The 16,328-nt window shown below is 56.0% G+C and overlaps 1 protein-coding gene across 1 annotated transcript; it reads right to left on the bottom strand.

Annotated features, from left to right (window-relative positions):
* Nucleotides 1-405: 405 nt before the first annotated feature.
* LOC145340689 (uncharacterized) lies at nucleotides 406-10,280 on the bottom strand (the record flags this gene model as incomplete). The annotated part of the gene is made up of 2 exons (XM_080185152.1): nucleotides 9,800-10,280; nucleotides 406-580 (listed from the first exon to the last, which is right to left on the bottom strand). Coding segments are annotated over exons 1-2 (656 nt in total), but the record flags the coding sequence as incomplete, so codon positions are not given.
* Nucleotides 10,281-16,328: the final 6,048 nt, after the last annotated feature.

Below are 16,328 nucleotides of genomic sequence, written 5' to 3'. Positions count from 1 at the left end.
GGCCCTACCCACTAGGCCAAGGCCTTGCTTCCAGGGATATTCATTCAGGCCCTACCCACCAGGCCAAGGCCTTGCTTCCAGGGATATCCATTCAGGCCCTGCACCCTAGGCCGAGGCCTTGCTGCCCGCGATATCCATTCAGGCCCTGCACCCTAGGCCGAGGCCTTGCTGCCCGCGATATCCATTCAGGCCCTGCACCCTAGGCCGAGGCCTTGCTGCCCGTGATAGCCATTCAGGCCCTATCTCCCTCCCTCCTGCCATGCACATCACTCGAGAGCAGACAGCAAACAAAAAAACAAGCAGTCATATTCCACCCGACTCCGCCCCCCGTCCCCGTCCCCGCCCCAACCACCACGTCCCCCTCCCCGACAGCTCGCGAAAGTAAAGCCAGCGGCTGCGACTTACGTGTCTCCGTCTTCGTCCTGCCTGGTCGCCATGGCGATGTCGGAGGCCAGTAGTTCCCGCTGCGTGTGGAGGCAGGGCCCGGGATGGAAGGCCGGAAGCTGGCTGACGGGAATGGGGTGCGTTGGCACGGGGCAGATGGGGAAGGAGGTGGGGGGGAGGCTGGCCTTGTTCACACCTGGGGGGGGGGGGAGACAGGGAAAGGAGACAACCGTGAGGACACCATCCCGACATCCGCGGCAGCCCACACGCTCAAACCTGTCCCCACGCGCACCCCCCCCCCACCCACCCCAATGTCTATCCTTGGCCCTGCTGCAACGTTCCAATGAAGCTCAACGCAAACTGGAGGAACACCATCTCGTATTCCGGCTCGGCACTTTACAACATCCCTACCTCAACATCGAATTCAACAACTTCAGGTGGCACAGTGGTGAGCACTGCTGCCTCACGGTGCCAGGGACCCGGGTTCAACTGGGTCACTGTCTGTGTGGAGCCTGCACATTCTCCCCGTGTCTGCGTGGGTTTCCTCCGGGTGCTCCGGTTTCCTCCCACAGTCCAAAAAACGCGCATTGGCCGTGCTAAATTCTCCCTCAGTGTACCCGAACAGGCGCCGGAGTGTGGCGACTAGGGTAACTTCATTGCGGTATTAATGTAGGCCTACTTGTGAACTGATTTATTAACTTCAAATGATAAGCTCTACCCCACCTGGACCCCTTTGTTTTCATATTTAATTTTTAACCGTTCTCTACTTTTTATTTCTTCGTTATCTTTCTCCATTTTCCTTCACCCACCATTCTTTCCCCCTATTTTATTTTCTCTTTCCTTACGTTTTTCCCCTTTGCTTCCCCCTTTTTTCTTCATTTTACCTCTCTCCCACTCATCCCTCTCTCTGCCCCCCACATCTCCATCTGCCACAGTTTACCCTCCGATTTCAGCCTCTCTGCCGTTTAGCCATTCACACCTTCCATTCTCTCTGTGGGCTGCCATTAGCAGCCTTTCCCCTGGTTCCTGTGGCTATGACTCATCTTTCATTCCCTCCCCCCCACCCCCCCCCCCCCCCCACCGACTGCGGTATAAACATCTCCCACTTTCTATGCCTTTTTCGCTTTGACAGAGGGGTCGCCTGGAATCGAAACGTCAGCTCTTTTCTCTGCTTACAGATGCTGCCAGACCTGCTGAGATTTTCCTCTTCCGGTCTGAGTTTTTTTTTCGGTTCGTGGGATCTTGCTGTGCGTTAAGGGGCTGCCGCGTTTCCCGACGTTCCGAGCGAATCGCGTTTCGAACGGCGCCTCAGCGGCTGCTCCCGCATTGTGAAAACTCTGATGGAAAGGCAACGTGAGTGCTGTGGGAGCTGCACCCATCCAGGCAAGCGGGGAGTGTTCCAGCGCACGCTCCTGACTTGTGCCTTGTAGATGGTGGACGGGCTTTGGGGAGTCAGGGGGTGAGTTACTCACCCGCTGACCTGCCCTGGTAGCCACTGCGTTGAGGTGGAGTTGAGTTTCTGGGCAAATTTGGAAGTTAGAGGCATACAAAATTGGAGCAGGAGCCCTTCGAGCCTGCTCTGTTGTCCATTATGACCATGGCTCATCATCTAACTCATGATCCCACCTCCCTCTCCCACCCCGCCGCCCCCTCTGATCCCCTTCACCTCAAGTGCAATATCTAACTGCATAGAGTCCTACAGTGCAGAGAAGGAGGCCATTCAGCCCGTCGAGTCTGCACCGAGCATAATCCCACCCAGGCACTATCCCCACAACCCAATGCACTTACACTAACTAGTCCCCCTGACACAATTTAGCATGGCCAGTCCACCTAACCTGCAAATCTTTGGGAGGAATTCGGAGCGCCTGGAGGAAACCCACGCACACACGGGGAGAATGTGCAACCTCCACACAGATGGTGACCCGAAGCAAGAATCGAACCCGGGTCCCTGGAGCTCTGAGGCAACAGTGCGAACCATTGTGCAACTGTGTCAATGTGCAAGACTACACAGATCACATTGCACATTCCCCTCTCACAGTCCACAGTCATTCAGAGAAGAATCTGCCTTGAAGTGGGGGTTTTCAGCAATGGTAATGCCATTCAATGTCTCAGGACAGGTACAGCACGAGGTTAGATACAAAGTAAAACTCCTTCTACACTGTCCCCCATCAATCACTCCCAGGACAGGTACAGCACGGGGTTAGATACAGAGTAAAGCTCCCTCTACACTGTCCCCCATCAAACACTCCCAGGACAGGTACAGCACGGGGTTAGATACAGAGTAAAGCTCCCTCTACACTGTCCCCATCAAACACTCCCAGGACAGGTACAGCACAGGGTTAGATACAGAGTAAAGCTCCCTCTACACTGTCCCCATCAAACACTCCCAGGCCAGGTACAGCACGGGGTTAGATACAGAGTAAAGCTCCCTCCACACTGTCCCCATCAAACACTCCCAGGCATGGTAATTTCAATGGTTGTTGGAGATGGCCATTCCCTGGCATTTGTGCAGCGCAAATTGTTACTTGGCACTGTCAGCCCAAGTTGGGATATGATCCTGGTCTTGCTGCATTTGCTTCACTATCTGAGGGGTCGCAAATGGCGCTGAACATTGTGCAATCATTGGCAAATCTCCCCAATTCTAATCATATGATGGAGGGAAGATCATTGATAAAGCAGTGAAAGCTGGCCAGGAGACACCACAGGAGTGTGTAGGAATTGTCAAGTAAGAACATAACAAATAGGAGCAGGAGTAGGCCATCTAGCCCTTCGAGCCTGCCCCGCCATTCAATAAGATCATGGCTGATCTGAAGTGGATCAGTTCCACTTTCCCGCTTTCTCCCCATAACCCTTAATTCCCCTGTCTATCAGAAACCTATCCAGCCGTGTCTTAAATATATTCAGTGAGGCGGCCTCCACCATTTCAACAGGCAGAGAATTCCAGAGATTCACCACCCTTTGAGTGAAGAAATTCCTCCTCAACTCCGTTCTAAACTGCGCCCCCCCTTATCTTGAGGCTGTGCCCTCTAGTCCTGCTGTCCTTTCTAAGCGGGAAGAATCTCTCTACCTCTACCCTATCCATCCCTTTCATTATCTTATACGTCTCTATAAGATCCCCCCTCTCAAGGTATGGGCAAGGGTTGATGCACTGAGAGAGAGAGAGAGAGTCCAGGGTGACATTGGGCGATACAATTCCTACAGTACTGAAGAAGGCTATTTGGCCAATTGAGCCTGCACCGACCACAATGCTACCCAGGCTCTATTCCCGTAACCTCACATATTTACCCTGCCAATCCCCCTGACACTGCGGTCAATTTAGCATGGACAGTTCCCCTAACCTGTGTATCTGGGGACACTAAAGGGCAATTTAGCATGGCCAATCCATCTGACCCACACATCTTTGGGAGGAAACCCACACAGACACGGGGAGAATGTGCAAACTCCACACAGACAGTGACCCTTCCGGGAATTGAACCCGGGTCCCTGGCGCGGTGAGGCAGCAGTGCTAACCACTGTGCTACCGTGCCATGTTCAAATGGGGGAGGAGAGAAATACTGTGAATGGGCCTGTCCAGACAGGGAGAACAGGCAGCGAGAGAGAGTCAGAGCTGGACATTAGACAGCAAGAAGCCTACAACACACACAGATGTGTTCTGGGAAGAATGAGGGTCAAAGAGAAGGCAAGTCAGGAAGAACAGAGGGTACATGACTCATGAGAGGCAGTGCTGTTCATTCTTGACAAAGTCTGTGGATTGTCCCTTATAGAGCACAAGAACAAGGCAATGTGAGCTTCAACCCGCTTCCGATTTGCATACAGGATTCTGGTATTCACCACAAACAATCAGAAGCGCTTGTTGTGCTCACACATTCACCTGCATCTGAGAATTGTCTCAGGACGTTTCTCGTAAGTGACAGCACAGCATCGTGAGGAAGGAGACCGCTCACAGAGTCAGGGTGCCTTACATCGTTAAACAACAACCTCTCGCTTCAGCAGCACTGCTCCAGGGCAGCTTTACTCTGCACTTAACTCAATACTGTATCTGTCCTGGGAGTGTTTGATGGGGATAGTGTAGAGGGAGCTTTACTCTGTATCTAACCCCGTGCTGTACCTGTCCTGGGAGTGTTTGATGGGGACAGTGTAGAGGGAGCTTTACTCTGTATCTAACCCCGTGCTGTACCTGTCCTGGGAGTGTTTGATGGGGGACAGTGTAGAGGGAGCTTTACTCTGTATCTAACCCCGTGCTGTACCTGTCCTGGGAGTGTTTGATGTGGACAGTGTAGAGGGAGCTTTACTCTGTATCTAACCCCGTGCTGTACCTGTCCTGGGAGTGTTTGATGGGGACAGTGTAGAGGGAGATTTACTCTGTATCTAACCCCGTGCTGTACCTGTCCTGGGAGTGTTTGATGGGGACAGTGTAGAGGGAGCTTTACTCTGTATCTAACCCCGTGCTGTGCCTGTCCTGGGAGTGTTTGATGGGAACAGTGTAGAGGGAGCTTTACTCTGTATCTAACCCCGTGCTGTGCCTGTCCTGGGAGTGTTTGATGGGGACAGTGTAGAGGGAGCTTTACTCTGTATCTAACCCCGTGCTGTATCTGTCCTGGGAGTGTTTGATGGGGACAGTGTAGAGGGAGCTTTACTCTGTATCTAACCCCGTGCTGTATCTGTCCTGGGAGTGTTTGATGGGGGACAGTGTAGAGGGAGCTTTACTCTGTATCTAACCCTGTGCTGTACCTATCCTGGGAGTGTTTGATGGGAACAGTGTAGAGGGAGCTTTACTCTGTATCTAACCCCGTGCTGTACCTATCCTGGGAGTGTTTGATGGGGACAGTGTAGAGGGAGCTTTACTCTGTATCTAACCCTGTGCTGTACCTGTCCTGGGAGTGTTTGATGGGAACAGTGTAGAGGGAGCTTTACTCTGTATCTAACCCCGTGCTGTACCTGTCCTGGGAGTGTTTGATGGGAACAGTGTAGAGGGAGCTTTACTCTGTATCTAACCCCGTGCTGTATCTGTCCTGGGAGTGTTTGATGGGGACAGTGTAATTCCAGCCTTGAGACTGGTGTATGTTTCACATTTCTTGTTGCTAAAAGCCCCCAATTTAATTTAACCGAGCGAGTGACCTGAGAGAACAATTGGTTGAGTGAAAGAGAGGGGAATTTGAGCGAGGCTGTTAGCGTCTCCACGCTCTGGAGTCTGACTGGGCACAGTGTGGGGTGATTTTAGTCACCGGGTCCCAGATGTTGTAGAATTCACCCACATTACCTTGGGAAGCCCCCACACGCAGACATCTTACATGCCTGCTCAGCAAGCCCCAGTGGGAGTGAGTTTCGAAACACCTTCAATATTGCTCCAGTCCTCCTCCCTGTCATAGAACCTCTCTAGTGCAGAGGGAGTCCATTTGGTCCATCGAGCCTACACCGACCACAACTCCACCCAGACCCTACCGTGGTAACCCCACATATCTACCCTACTCATCCCCGACACAGTAAGAAGTCTCACAAGACCAGGTTAAAGTCCAACCAGTTTATTTGATAGTAATTTTAGTAATTTAATAGGTTTGATCCCCTTGACATTCATGGGCAATTTAACGTGGCCAATCCACCTCACCCACATGTCTTTGGAGTGTGGGAGGAAACCGGACCGTCTGAAGGAAACCCATGCAGACATGGGGAGAATGTGCAGACTCCGCACTAACAGTGACCCGGGAATCGAACCCAGGTCCCTGGCGCTGTGAGGCAGCAGTACTAACCACTGTCAGCAAAGTGTGTAATATTTCTGATTTCGTAACATTAACAAGCAGCCCTTGGCACGTGTCTGATAGCACATTCTGGATAACTCTCTGCAGGAAGTCCAGTACTGAGGGAGTGCTGCACTGTCAGAGGGTCAGTGCTGAGGGAGTGCCGCACTGTCAGAGGGTCAGTACTGAGGGAGTGCCGCACTGTCAGAGGGTCAGTACTGAGGGAGTGCCTGCACTGTCAGAGGGTCAGTACTGAGGGGAGTGCCGCACTGTCAGAGGGTCAGTACTGAGGGAGTGCCGCACTGTCAGAGGGTCAGTGCTGAGGGAGTGCTGCACTGTCAGAGGGTCAGTACTGAGGGAGTGCCGCACTGTCAGAGGGTCAGTACTGAGGGAGTGCTGCACTGTCAGAGGGTCAGTGCTGAGGGAGTGCTGCACTGTCAGAGGGTCAGTGCTGAGGGAGTGCCGCACTGTCAGAGAGTCAGTACTGAGGGAGTGCCGCACTGTCAGGGGGTCAGTACTGAGGGAGTGCTGCACTGTCAGAGGGTCAGTACTGAGGGAGTGCCGCACTGTCAGAGGGTCAGTGCTGAGGGAGTGCCGCACTGTCAGAGGGTCAGTGCTGAGGGAGTGCCGCACTGTCAGAGGGTCAGTACTGAGGGAGTGCCGCACTGTCAGAGGGTCAGTGCTGAGGGAGTGCCGCACTGTCAGAGGGTCAGTGCTGAGGGAGTGCCGCACTGTCAGAGGGTCAGTACTGAGGGAGTGCTGCACTGTCAGAGGGTCAGTACTGAGGGAGTGCTGCACTGTCAGAGGGTCAGTACTGAGGGAGTGCCGCACTGTCAGAGGGTCAGTACTGAGGGAGTGCCGCACTGTCAGAGGGTCAGTACTGAGGGAGTGCTGCACTGTCAGAGGGTCAGTACTGAGGGAGTGCTGCAACATGTAATGGAAGGTACAGTTGGGTATTGCTGTGTAGTCCGGGTTAACATATTAAAAGCATTACTGAGTGAGATAAAGTCTGCTCTTTTCTCCTACATTATAACCACCAGCACACTTTAAACCATCCTGTCCCCCTCCTTATCTTCTCTATGAATGGTACACTCTGTCTGCATAACGCACAAGCAACAAGACTTTTCACTGTATGCTAATATATGTGACAATAATAAATCAAATCAGAGCCTGCGTTATTGCCAGTGTGCTGTTTGTAGCGAAGTGAGTTAGTTAGAGAATATTTAAAAATCACAATTCAGTTACGGGGAATTCAGTGGACAGCGTGTGAAAGAGGATAAGTTCTTTCTCTCTCTCTCCTGGACTCTCACCCTCTCTCTCTGCCCCTTTGACTCTGACTCCAGCTTCTTTCCCTCCCCCTCCATTTCTATCTCTCTCTGTCTTTCCACCTCCCAAGTCCAACTCTCTTTCTCTCCACCTATTTCTATCTCTTTCTTTTCCCATCTCTCGCTCTCTTTCTCTGTCTTTCTCTCTTGTTTCTCTCTTTCTCTCTCTCTCGTTTCTCTGTCACTCTCTCTCTTGTTTTTCTCTCTCTCTCTCTCCCCCTTCTCTTTTTCTCTCTCCTCTCTCTGTCTCTCTCTCACTCTCTTTCTTTCTCTCTTTATCTCTCTCTCTCTCTATCTCTCTATTCTCTGTTTTTCTCTCTGTCTCTCTCTCACTCTCCCTCTCTCTCTCCTTTCTCTGTCTCTCTCCTGTCTCTATCTCTCTGTCTCTCTCACTCTCCCTCTCTCTCTCCTTTCTCTGTCTCTCTGTCTCTCTCACTCTCCCTCTCTCTCTCGTTTCTCTGGCTCTCTCTCTCATTTCTCTCTCTCTCTCTGTTTCTCGTTTCTCTCTCCCTCTCTCTCTCTCTCTCTATTCTCTGTTTGTTAATGACAGTTCCTATCTCGGCCCGCTAACCCTCAGTCTAAATGTGGACAATTCCTCAGCTCCCCTCATTCCCTTCCTCACTCCCCCCTCCCTCAGTCTTCCCCTTTCTCAACCTCCCTCTCTTTCCCACTCCTCTCTCTCCCTCCCTCACTCTCCCCCTCCCTCACTCCTCCCTCCTTCTCCACCTCCATCTCCCTCCCTCTCTTTCACTCTCCCTCTCGCTCATCCTCCCTCACTCTCTCCTCCCTCAGTCTCCCTCTCTCTCCCCCTCCCTCTCTCTCCCCCTCATTCTCCCCCTCCCTCACCCTCTCCCTCATTCTCCACCTCTTTCGCTCTCCATCTCTCTCCCCCTCTCACACTCTCCCTCTCCTTCTCTCTCCCCACTCTCCCTCTCTCCCTCAGTCCATACAGCTTTGACAGGGGTGACAATGGGATGATTTCGTCACTATCCTTCTGTCGCTAACCCGTCCTCTATCAGCCTTAGCCCCCATCCTCAGAAGCACTCACCGAGGCTCCTTAGGCAGCACCTTCCAAACCCATGACCACTTCCATCTAGAAGGACAAGGGATCAGATATCTGGGAACACCACCACCTGAAGGTTCCCCTCCAAATCACTCACCATTCTGACTTGGGAATATATCCTTCACTATCATGGGGTCAAAAATCCTGGGACTCCCTCCCTAACAGCACAGTGGGTGTACCTACAGCTCAGGATCTGCAGTGGGTTCAAGAAAGAATCTCGCCACCGCCTTCTCAAGGGACAATTGGGGATGGGCAATAAATATTGGGTCCAGCCAGGGATGTCCACATTGCAGTGAGGGAGCTCATTTATAAAATACACTCACACACACACTCACTGACACACACAAACACACACACTCTCACACACATAGTCACACACACTGTCACACACACACTCACTGACACACACATACACACACACTCTTGTACACATAGTCACACACTTTGTCACACACACACACATATACACACACTCACACACTCTCTCACACACACATGCTCATAAACACACACACACACACACTCAGACACACACTCACAAACACACATTTACACACACACGCTCACACACACCTACACACAGTCTCTCTCTCACACACATACTCACATACACACTCACACACACCGATACACAGTCAGACACACACACTCAAGACACTCAAACACACACTCTCACACACACACACACACACTCACAAACACACATTCACACACACATACACACAGTCTCTCTCTCACACACATACATACACACTCACACACACCGATACAGTCAGACACACACACTCAGACACTCAAACACACACACTCTCACACACACACACACACTCACAAACACACATTCACACACACACACACACAGTCTCTCTCACACACACATACTCACATACACACTCACACACACCGATACACAGTCAGACACACACACTCAGACACTCAAACACACACACTCTCACACACACACTCACAAACACACATTCACACACACATACACACAGTCTCTCTCACACACACATACTCACATACACACTCACACACACCGATACACAGTCAGACACACACACTCAGACACTCAAGCACACACACACACACACACACACACACATACATACTGTCAGACTCAAAGCAAGTGACCACTAGAGGGAAGGGTTCAGACAGTGTGTTCTCCTGCCTCAGCCCTGTTTCCTTGTGTGATGACCCATCCACCCATCTCCCCACATCCCTACCCTGCCCCTTTCAGTCCAGGCGGGGGACCCACCAGGGTGCCAGGCTGGGGGAAAAGTTGCTCTTACCTGGGTAGCAGGGCAGTTGTATCCTGTAGGGCAGGTATAGGTGCTCCACGTAGGGGTACCCATTGGCAGGGGGCAGAGGGCTGCTCAGGAGCCGGTGTTGGTGAGAGTCACAGTATTGGAAAGAGTCCTTGGGCTCGCTCTTCAGCTGCACGGGGTCCTGATGGTTGGCGCTGGGCGGCGCGCTCTCCTCCGGCTCCGCCATTTTCGCCGGGATGGCTGGTTTCTCCTCGGCCTCCGCTGTGTAGGGTCGCTTCCTGGGCGGCAGAGAGATTCCGGGTTTCCCCGCCGCCCCGTTGACCCTGGTCGCTGCCGCGGTGCCCGCTGCCTCCCAGGCTGGCGTGGCGGGCACCCCTTCCCTGGCCCCTCCCCGGGTGGGCTCCGAGGCCGCCCCCTCCGGAGACCCGGGGCGGAATTCCCTCCTCCGTCCCAGCCAGGGGCTGCCGCCGCAGGCACGGGAACGGCGCCGTGCCCTCCCGCCCATCTTCGGGGCCGAGCCGAGGGTCGCCTCGTCCTCCTCCTCGTCCTCCTCCTCCTCCTCCTCCGTTCCCTCCTCCTGCCCCCTCCTCAGCCTGAGGTCCAGGGGAGCCGGGCACGCCTGCCCCTCCATGGCACGCGGCGATGCCAACCGCTCAGTGCGCAAGACAGAGCTGGGATTCACACACATGGGCAGGGGTTGGTGGGGAGAGAGGAATCGAGGGGAGGGCTTGGGGAAGTTGGGGGGGGGGGGTGGTGTGGGGGGGGGAGAGGTGTGTGTGGAGGGGCCTGAAAGGGTGAGGAGGGAGTCAGGAGAGGTTGGGGAGGGGGGTGGAGAGGTGAGTATTTGCCTCCCGTGACCAGCCAGAGGAGTTTGGCACTCAAGAAGCAGAGCTAAGCATCAGTGAAGGAGGTAGCATACAAGAGCCAGTCTGAGGTGTAGAGAAAGAGAGACTCGCAGTCCAGCTTCTGGTGTTTCTCTGTGCAGTGCAGCAGAGTGTAAAACCCCTTCCCCTCCACAGGCTTGCTCTCACACACAGAGAGAGAGAGAGCTCTGCCGCAGATCGCTCAGAGACACAGCTCTGTCTCTCTCTCTCTCTCTCTCTCTCTCTGTCTCTCGGAGTCTCACCACACACACACACACACACACACACACACTGCACATTCACAATGAATCGGTCGGAAGTTAAAGTGAAAGAAGTTTGGAGGGACTTCCCCCGCTTGCTGCTTTATTATTGGACAGGGGGCGAGGTCAGGGCGGACTCACAGAGGAGCCCTCCACTGTCTGGCTTCAGCTCCCACGCCCACCCCCGCCACCCCCCCCCCCACCCCCACCCCCACCCCCCACCACCCCCACCCCCACCCACCCCCACCCCCACCCCCCACCCACCCCCACCCACCCCCACCCCCACCCCCCACCCACCCCCACCCCCACCCCCAACCCCACCACCACCCCCACCCCCCACCCACCCCCACCCCCACCCCCACCACCACCTCCACCACCACCACACCCACCCCCACCACCCCCACCCCCACCCCCACCCCCACCCCCACCCCCCACCCCCACCCACACCCACCCCCCACCCCCACCCCCACCCCCACCCCCACCACCCCCACCACCCCCACCCCCACCCCCCCCACCACCAACCCCACCACCCCCACCCCCACCACCACCCCACCCCCACCACCACCTCCACCACCACCACACCCACCCCCACCACCCCCACCACCCCCACCCACACCCACCCCCCACCCCCACCCCCACCCCCACCCCCACCACCACCCCCACCCCCACCCCCACCACCACCCCACCACCACCCCCACCCCCACCACCCCCACCACCAACCCCACCACCCCCACCACCACCCCCACCCACCCCCCACCCCCACCACCCCCACCCCCACCACCACCACCACCAACCCCACCCCCACCCCCACCCCCACCCCCACCCCCACCCCCACCCCACCCCCACCCCCACCCCCACCCCCACCACCCCCACCCCCACCCCCACCACCCCCACCCCCACCCCCACCCCCACCCCCACCACCACCACCACCCCCACCACCACCAACCCCACCCCCACCACCACCCCCACCCCTACCCCCACCCCCACCCCCACCACCACCAACCCCACCACCACCACCACCAACCCCACCACCACCACCACCCCCACCCCCACCCCCACCACCGCCAGCACATAGACACACAGCCCAGCCTGGGGTAACCCAGGGGCAATGGGTGGTTGGGGGGAGTGGGTGGGTGGTGGGGGGAGTGGGGGTAGGGGGTGGGGGGAGTAGGGGGTGGGTGGGGAGAGTGGAGGCAGGGGAAGGGGGAGGTGGGGGAAGGGGGGGTGGGGTGGGGGGGCAGGTTTACAGATAAAGCACAGCCCTCGGGATCTGGCCTCCCCCTCCCTCCCTCCCTCCCCGCTCCCTTCCATTCCCTCCCCCTCGCTCTGTCCAGCACCTCCGCAGGGTCAACACCAGAGTCAAGGTGACTCATTCAAATCCTGTTGGGGTCTCCACTCTTGCCTGCCCTCCGCTCCCCTACCCTGCCCTCCACTCCCCCACCCTGCCCTCCGCTCCCCTACCCTGCCCTCCGCTCCCCTACCCTGCCCCCTCACTCCCCCACCCTGCCCTCCACTCCCCTACCCTGCCCCCTCACTCCCCCACCCTGCCCTCTCTCTCCCCCACCCTTCCCTCTCATTCCCCCACCCTGCCCTCCACTCCCCCACCCTGCCCTCCACTCCCCTACCCTTCCCTCCACTCCCCCACCCTGCCCTCCACTCCCCTACCCTTCCCTCCACTCCCCCACCCTTCCCTCTCATTCCCCCACCCTGCCCTCCACTCCCCCACCCTGTCCTCTCACTCCCCCACCCTTCCCCCTCACTCCCCCACCCTTCCCTCCACTCCCCCACCCTTCCCTCTCACTTCCCCACCCTTCCCTCCACTCCCCTACCCTTCCTCCACTCCCCCACCCTTCCCTCTCACTCCCCCACCCTTCCCTCTCACTCCCCTACCCTGCCCTCCACTCCCCTACCCTGCCCTCCACTCCCCTACTCTGTCCTCTCACTCCCCCACCCTGTCCTCTCACTCCCCTATCCTGTCCTCTCACTCCCTCACTGACAGTTCCCCCCCCACAGCTCCCCTCATTCACTTTCAGCCTCTCTCTCTCCCACTCACCTCCTCCCTCCCTCCCTGCTTAACTCTTTGCTTCCCCCTCTGACCCCTTCCTATTGCAGTCACTCCCTCCCTCACTCACTCAATCATCGCTCACTCACTCATCATTCACTCACTCGCTCACTCAGTCACTCACTCACTCGATCACTCACTCACTCACTCGCTCACTCACTCATCGCTCACTTACTCACTCACTTACTAGCTCACTTACTCATTCACTCACTCACACACTCACTCACTCACTCATTCATCGCTCCCTCACCTGCTCACTAGCTCACTCACTCACTCACACACTCACCATTCACTCACTCACTCGCTCACTCAGTCACCGCACATTCACTCGCTCGTTCTCTCACTCACTCAATCACTCACTCACTCACTCGCTCACTCATTCAATCAGCCACTCATGCTCTCATTCTCTCCCCACCCATAACCCTGTACTGCTCAGTGATACAGAGCCCAGGCGCACTCCACACTCACTCTAGACTCACTCTGAACTCACTCCAGACTCACCCTGAAGCTTTTTCCCAGGGTGGAAGAGTCAATTACTCGGGGGCAAAGGTTAAAGGTGCGAGGGGCAAGGTTTAAAGGAGATGTACAAGGGCAAAGCTTGTTTTACACAGAGAACGGTGGGTGTCTGGAACTCACTGCCGGGGGAGGCAGTGGAAGCAGATACGATAGTGAGTTTTAAGGGGCATCTGGACAAATACATGAATGAGATGGGAATAGAGGGATATGGTCCCGGGAAAGTTAGGGGCTTTATTTCAGTCGGGCAGCATGGTCGGTGGAGGGCCGAACGGCCTGTTCTTGTGTTGTAATTTTCTTTGTTCTTTGTTTTTTGTTCTAACTCACTCTGAACTCTCAACTCGCTCCAGACTCACTCCAGACTCATTCTGCCCTCTCTCCCTGCCCTCTCTCTCTTTGCCCTCTCTCTCTGCCCCCTCTCTCTGCCCCCTCTCTCTCTGCCCCCTCTCTCTCTGCCCCCTCTCTCTCTCTGCCCCCTCTCTCTCTCTGCCCCCTCTCTCTGCCCCCTCTCTCTGCCCCCTCTCTCTCTGCCCCCTCTCTCTCTGCCCTCTCTCTCTGCCCCCTCTCTCTCTGCCCCCTCTCTCTCTGCCCCCTCTCTCTGCCCCTCTCTCTCTCTGCCCCCTCTCTCTCTGTCCCCTCTCTTTCTGCCCTCTCTCTTGCTCTCTCTCTCTGCCCCTCTCTCTCTCTGCCTCCTCTCTCTCTGCCCCCCCCGCCCTCTCTCTCTGCCCTCTCTCTCTGCTCTCTCTCTCTGCCCCCTCTCCCTCTGCTCTCTCTCTCTCTCTGCCTCTCTCTCTCTGCCCCCTCTCTCTCTGCTCTCTCTCTCTGCCCCTCTCTCTCTCTGCCCCCTCTCTCTCTCTGTCCCCTCTCTCTCTGCTCTCTCTCTCTGCCCCTCTCTCTCTCTGCCCCCTCTCTCTCTCTGTCCCCTCTCTCTCTCTGCCCCTCTCTCTCTCTGCCCCCTCTCTCTCTCTGCCCCCTCTCTCTCTCTGCCCCCTCTCTCTCTGCCCCCCCCCTCTCTCTGCCCCCTCTCTCTGCTCTCTCTCTCTGCCCTCCCTCCAGACTGGCCCCTAATTGACTCTGGATTTCTGAAGAGAGAGTGAGTTCTGATCATTGATCCCTGGGATTCGGGCTGGATCGGGAGTATTCCAAGCCATTTTCCCATCAATTATACACCCACCCATTGGGTTCTCCCCTGCGCCCCACCTTCACCCCCTGGACAACTGAACACCTGAGATACTGAGGTCAAACCTCTGGGTGCCACCCACTCAGATCCAGGGCAGCTTGAGAAGGCAAACAAAAGAGTGAGATATCTGATATTCCGAGAAGTCCCCAGCGATAGCTTCCTCCAGTTTACGGGTTTTTATTGCTCAATGTTTTGGAAGCAGATTGCAGGATATAACACTCAGATAAAGGAGGCTGACTTATCAAACATCATTCCCAGCCAGATCCCTCTCGCAGGGAGCGACTGGGAAGCAGATTAACCCTTCACCCACCTCTCCTCTCCCCAGTTACAGACAGCAGGCAGTGCTGTCTGTAGCCCAGTGGTTAGCACCGCTGCTGCTTCACAGCTCCAGGGTCCTGGGTTCGATCCTCGGCTCAGGTCACTGTCTGTGCGGAGTTTGCACATTCTCCCCGTGCCTGCGTGGGTTTCCTCCGGGTGCTCCGGTTTCCTCCCACAGTCCAAAGATGTGCGGGTTAGGTTGATTGGCCGTGCTAAGAAATTGCCCCTTAGTGTCCAGGGATGTGTAGGTTAGAGGGATTAGTGGGGATAATATGTAGGGATATAGGGGTAGGGCCTGGGTGGGATGGTGTTCGGTGCAGACTCGATGGGCTGAAGGGCCTCTTTCTGCACTGCAGGGCTCTATGATTCTGCTCCCCAATGGAGAGAGAGAACTAACCCTTCCCCCTCCCTCTGCCCAGTTACAGGCAGCAGCAGCCTGTTCCCCCCAATGGAGACAGGATTAACCCTTTCCCCCCTCCCTCTCCCAGTTCTCGGTCTGTATTTGGTAGCAGTGATCTCTGGACTTTGGCAGTACGCCCACTGACCTGACGAAGGAACAGTGTTTCGAAAGCTACTGGAACAGGTCCAAAACCTGGTGGACCTGGAGTTGTGAGACAGACTTCTAACTTTGGCAATACAGCCAGCTGCTCCCTCTGCTGGTTGGACAACAGATCATAGAATCACACTTCTTACACACATGTCCCTCAGTCTCTTTCTCTCTCTTTGTATTCTTCCTGTGTGTGTGTGTGTGTGTGTCTCTCTCTCTCCCCTCTCCAGTACTGACAGTGTGCCATACTGTCAGAGGGTCAGTGCTGAGGGAGTGCCGCACTGTCAGAGAGTCAGTGCTGAGGGAGTGCCGCACTGTCAGAGGGTCAGTGCTGAGGGAGTGCCGCACTGTCAGAGGGTCAGTGCTGAGGGAGTGCCACACTGTCAGAGAGTCAGTGCTGAGGGAGTGCCGCACTGTCAGAGGGTCAGTACTGAGGGAGTGCCGCACTGTCAGAGGGTCAGTGCTGAGGGAGTGCCGCACTGTCAGAGGGTCAGCGCTGAGGGAATGCCGCACTGTCAGAGGGTCAGTACTGAGGGAGTGCCGCACTGTCAGAGGGTCAGTACTGAGGGAGTGCCGCACTGTCAGAGGGTCAGTACTGAGGGAGTGCCGCACTGTCAGAGGGTCAGTACTGAGGGAGCGCCGCACTGTCAGAGGGTCAGTGCTGAGGGAGTGCCGCACTGTCAGAGGGTCAGTACTGAGGGAGTGCCGCACTGTCAGAGGGTCAGTACTGAGGGAGTGCCGCACTGTCAGAGGGTCAGTACTGAGGGAGTGCCGCGCTGTCAGAGGGTCAGTACTGAGGGAGCGCCGCAC

The sequence above is a fragment of the Carcharhinus amblyrhynchos genome, unplaced genomic scaffold, assembly GCF_965287045.1.
Source record: "Carcharhinus amblyrhynchos unplaced genomic scaffold, sCarAmb.v2.hapA chromosome_1293, whole genome shotgun sequence".
Lineage (NCBI taxonomy): Eukaryota > Metazoa > Chordata > Chondrichthyes > Carcharhiniformes > Carcharhinidae > Carcharhinus > Carcharhinus amblyrhynchos.
Note: the sequence above shows the minus strand (reverse complement) of the source record. Positions and strands in the feature narration are given on the sequence as shown.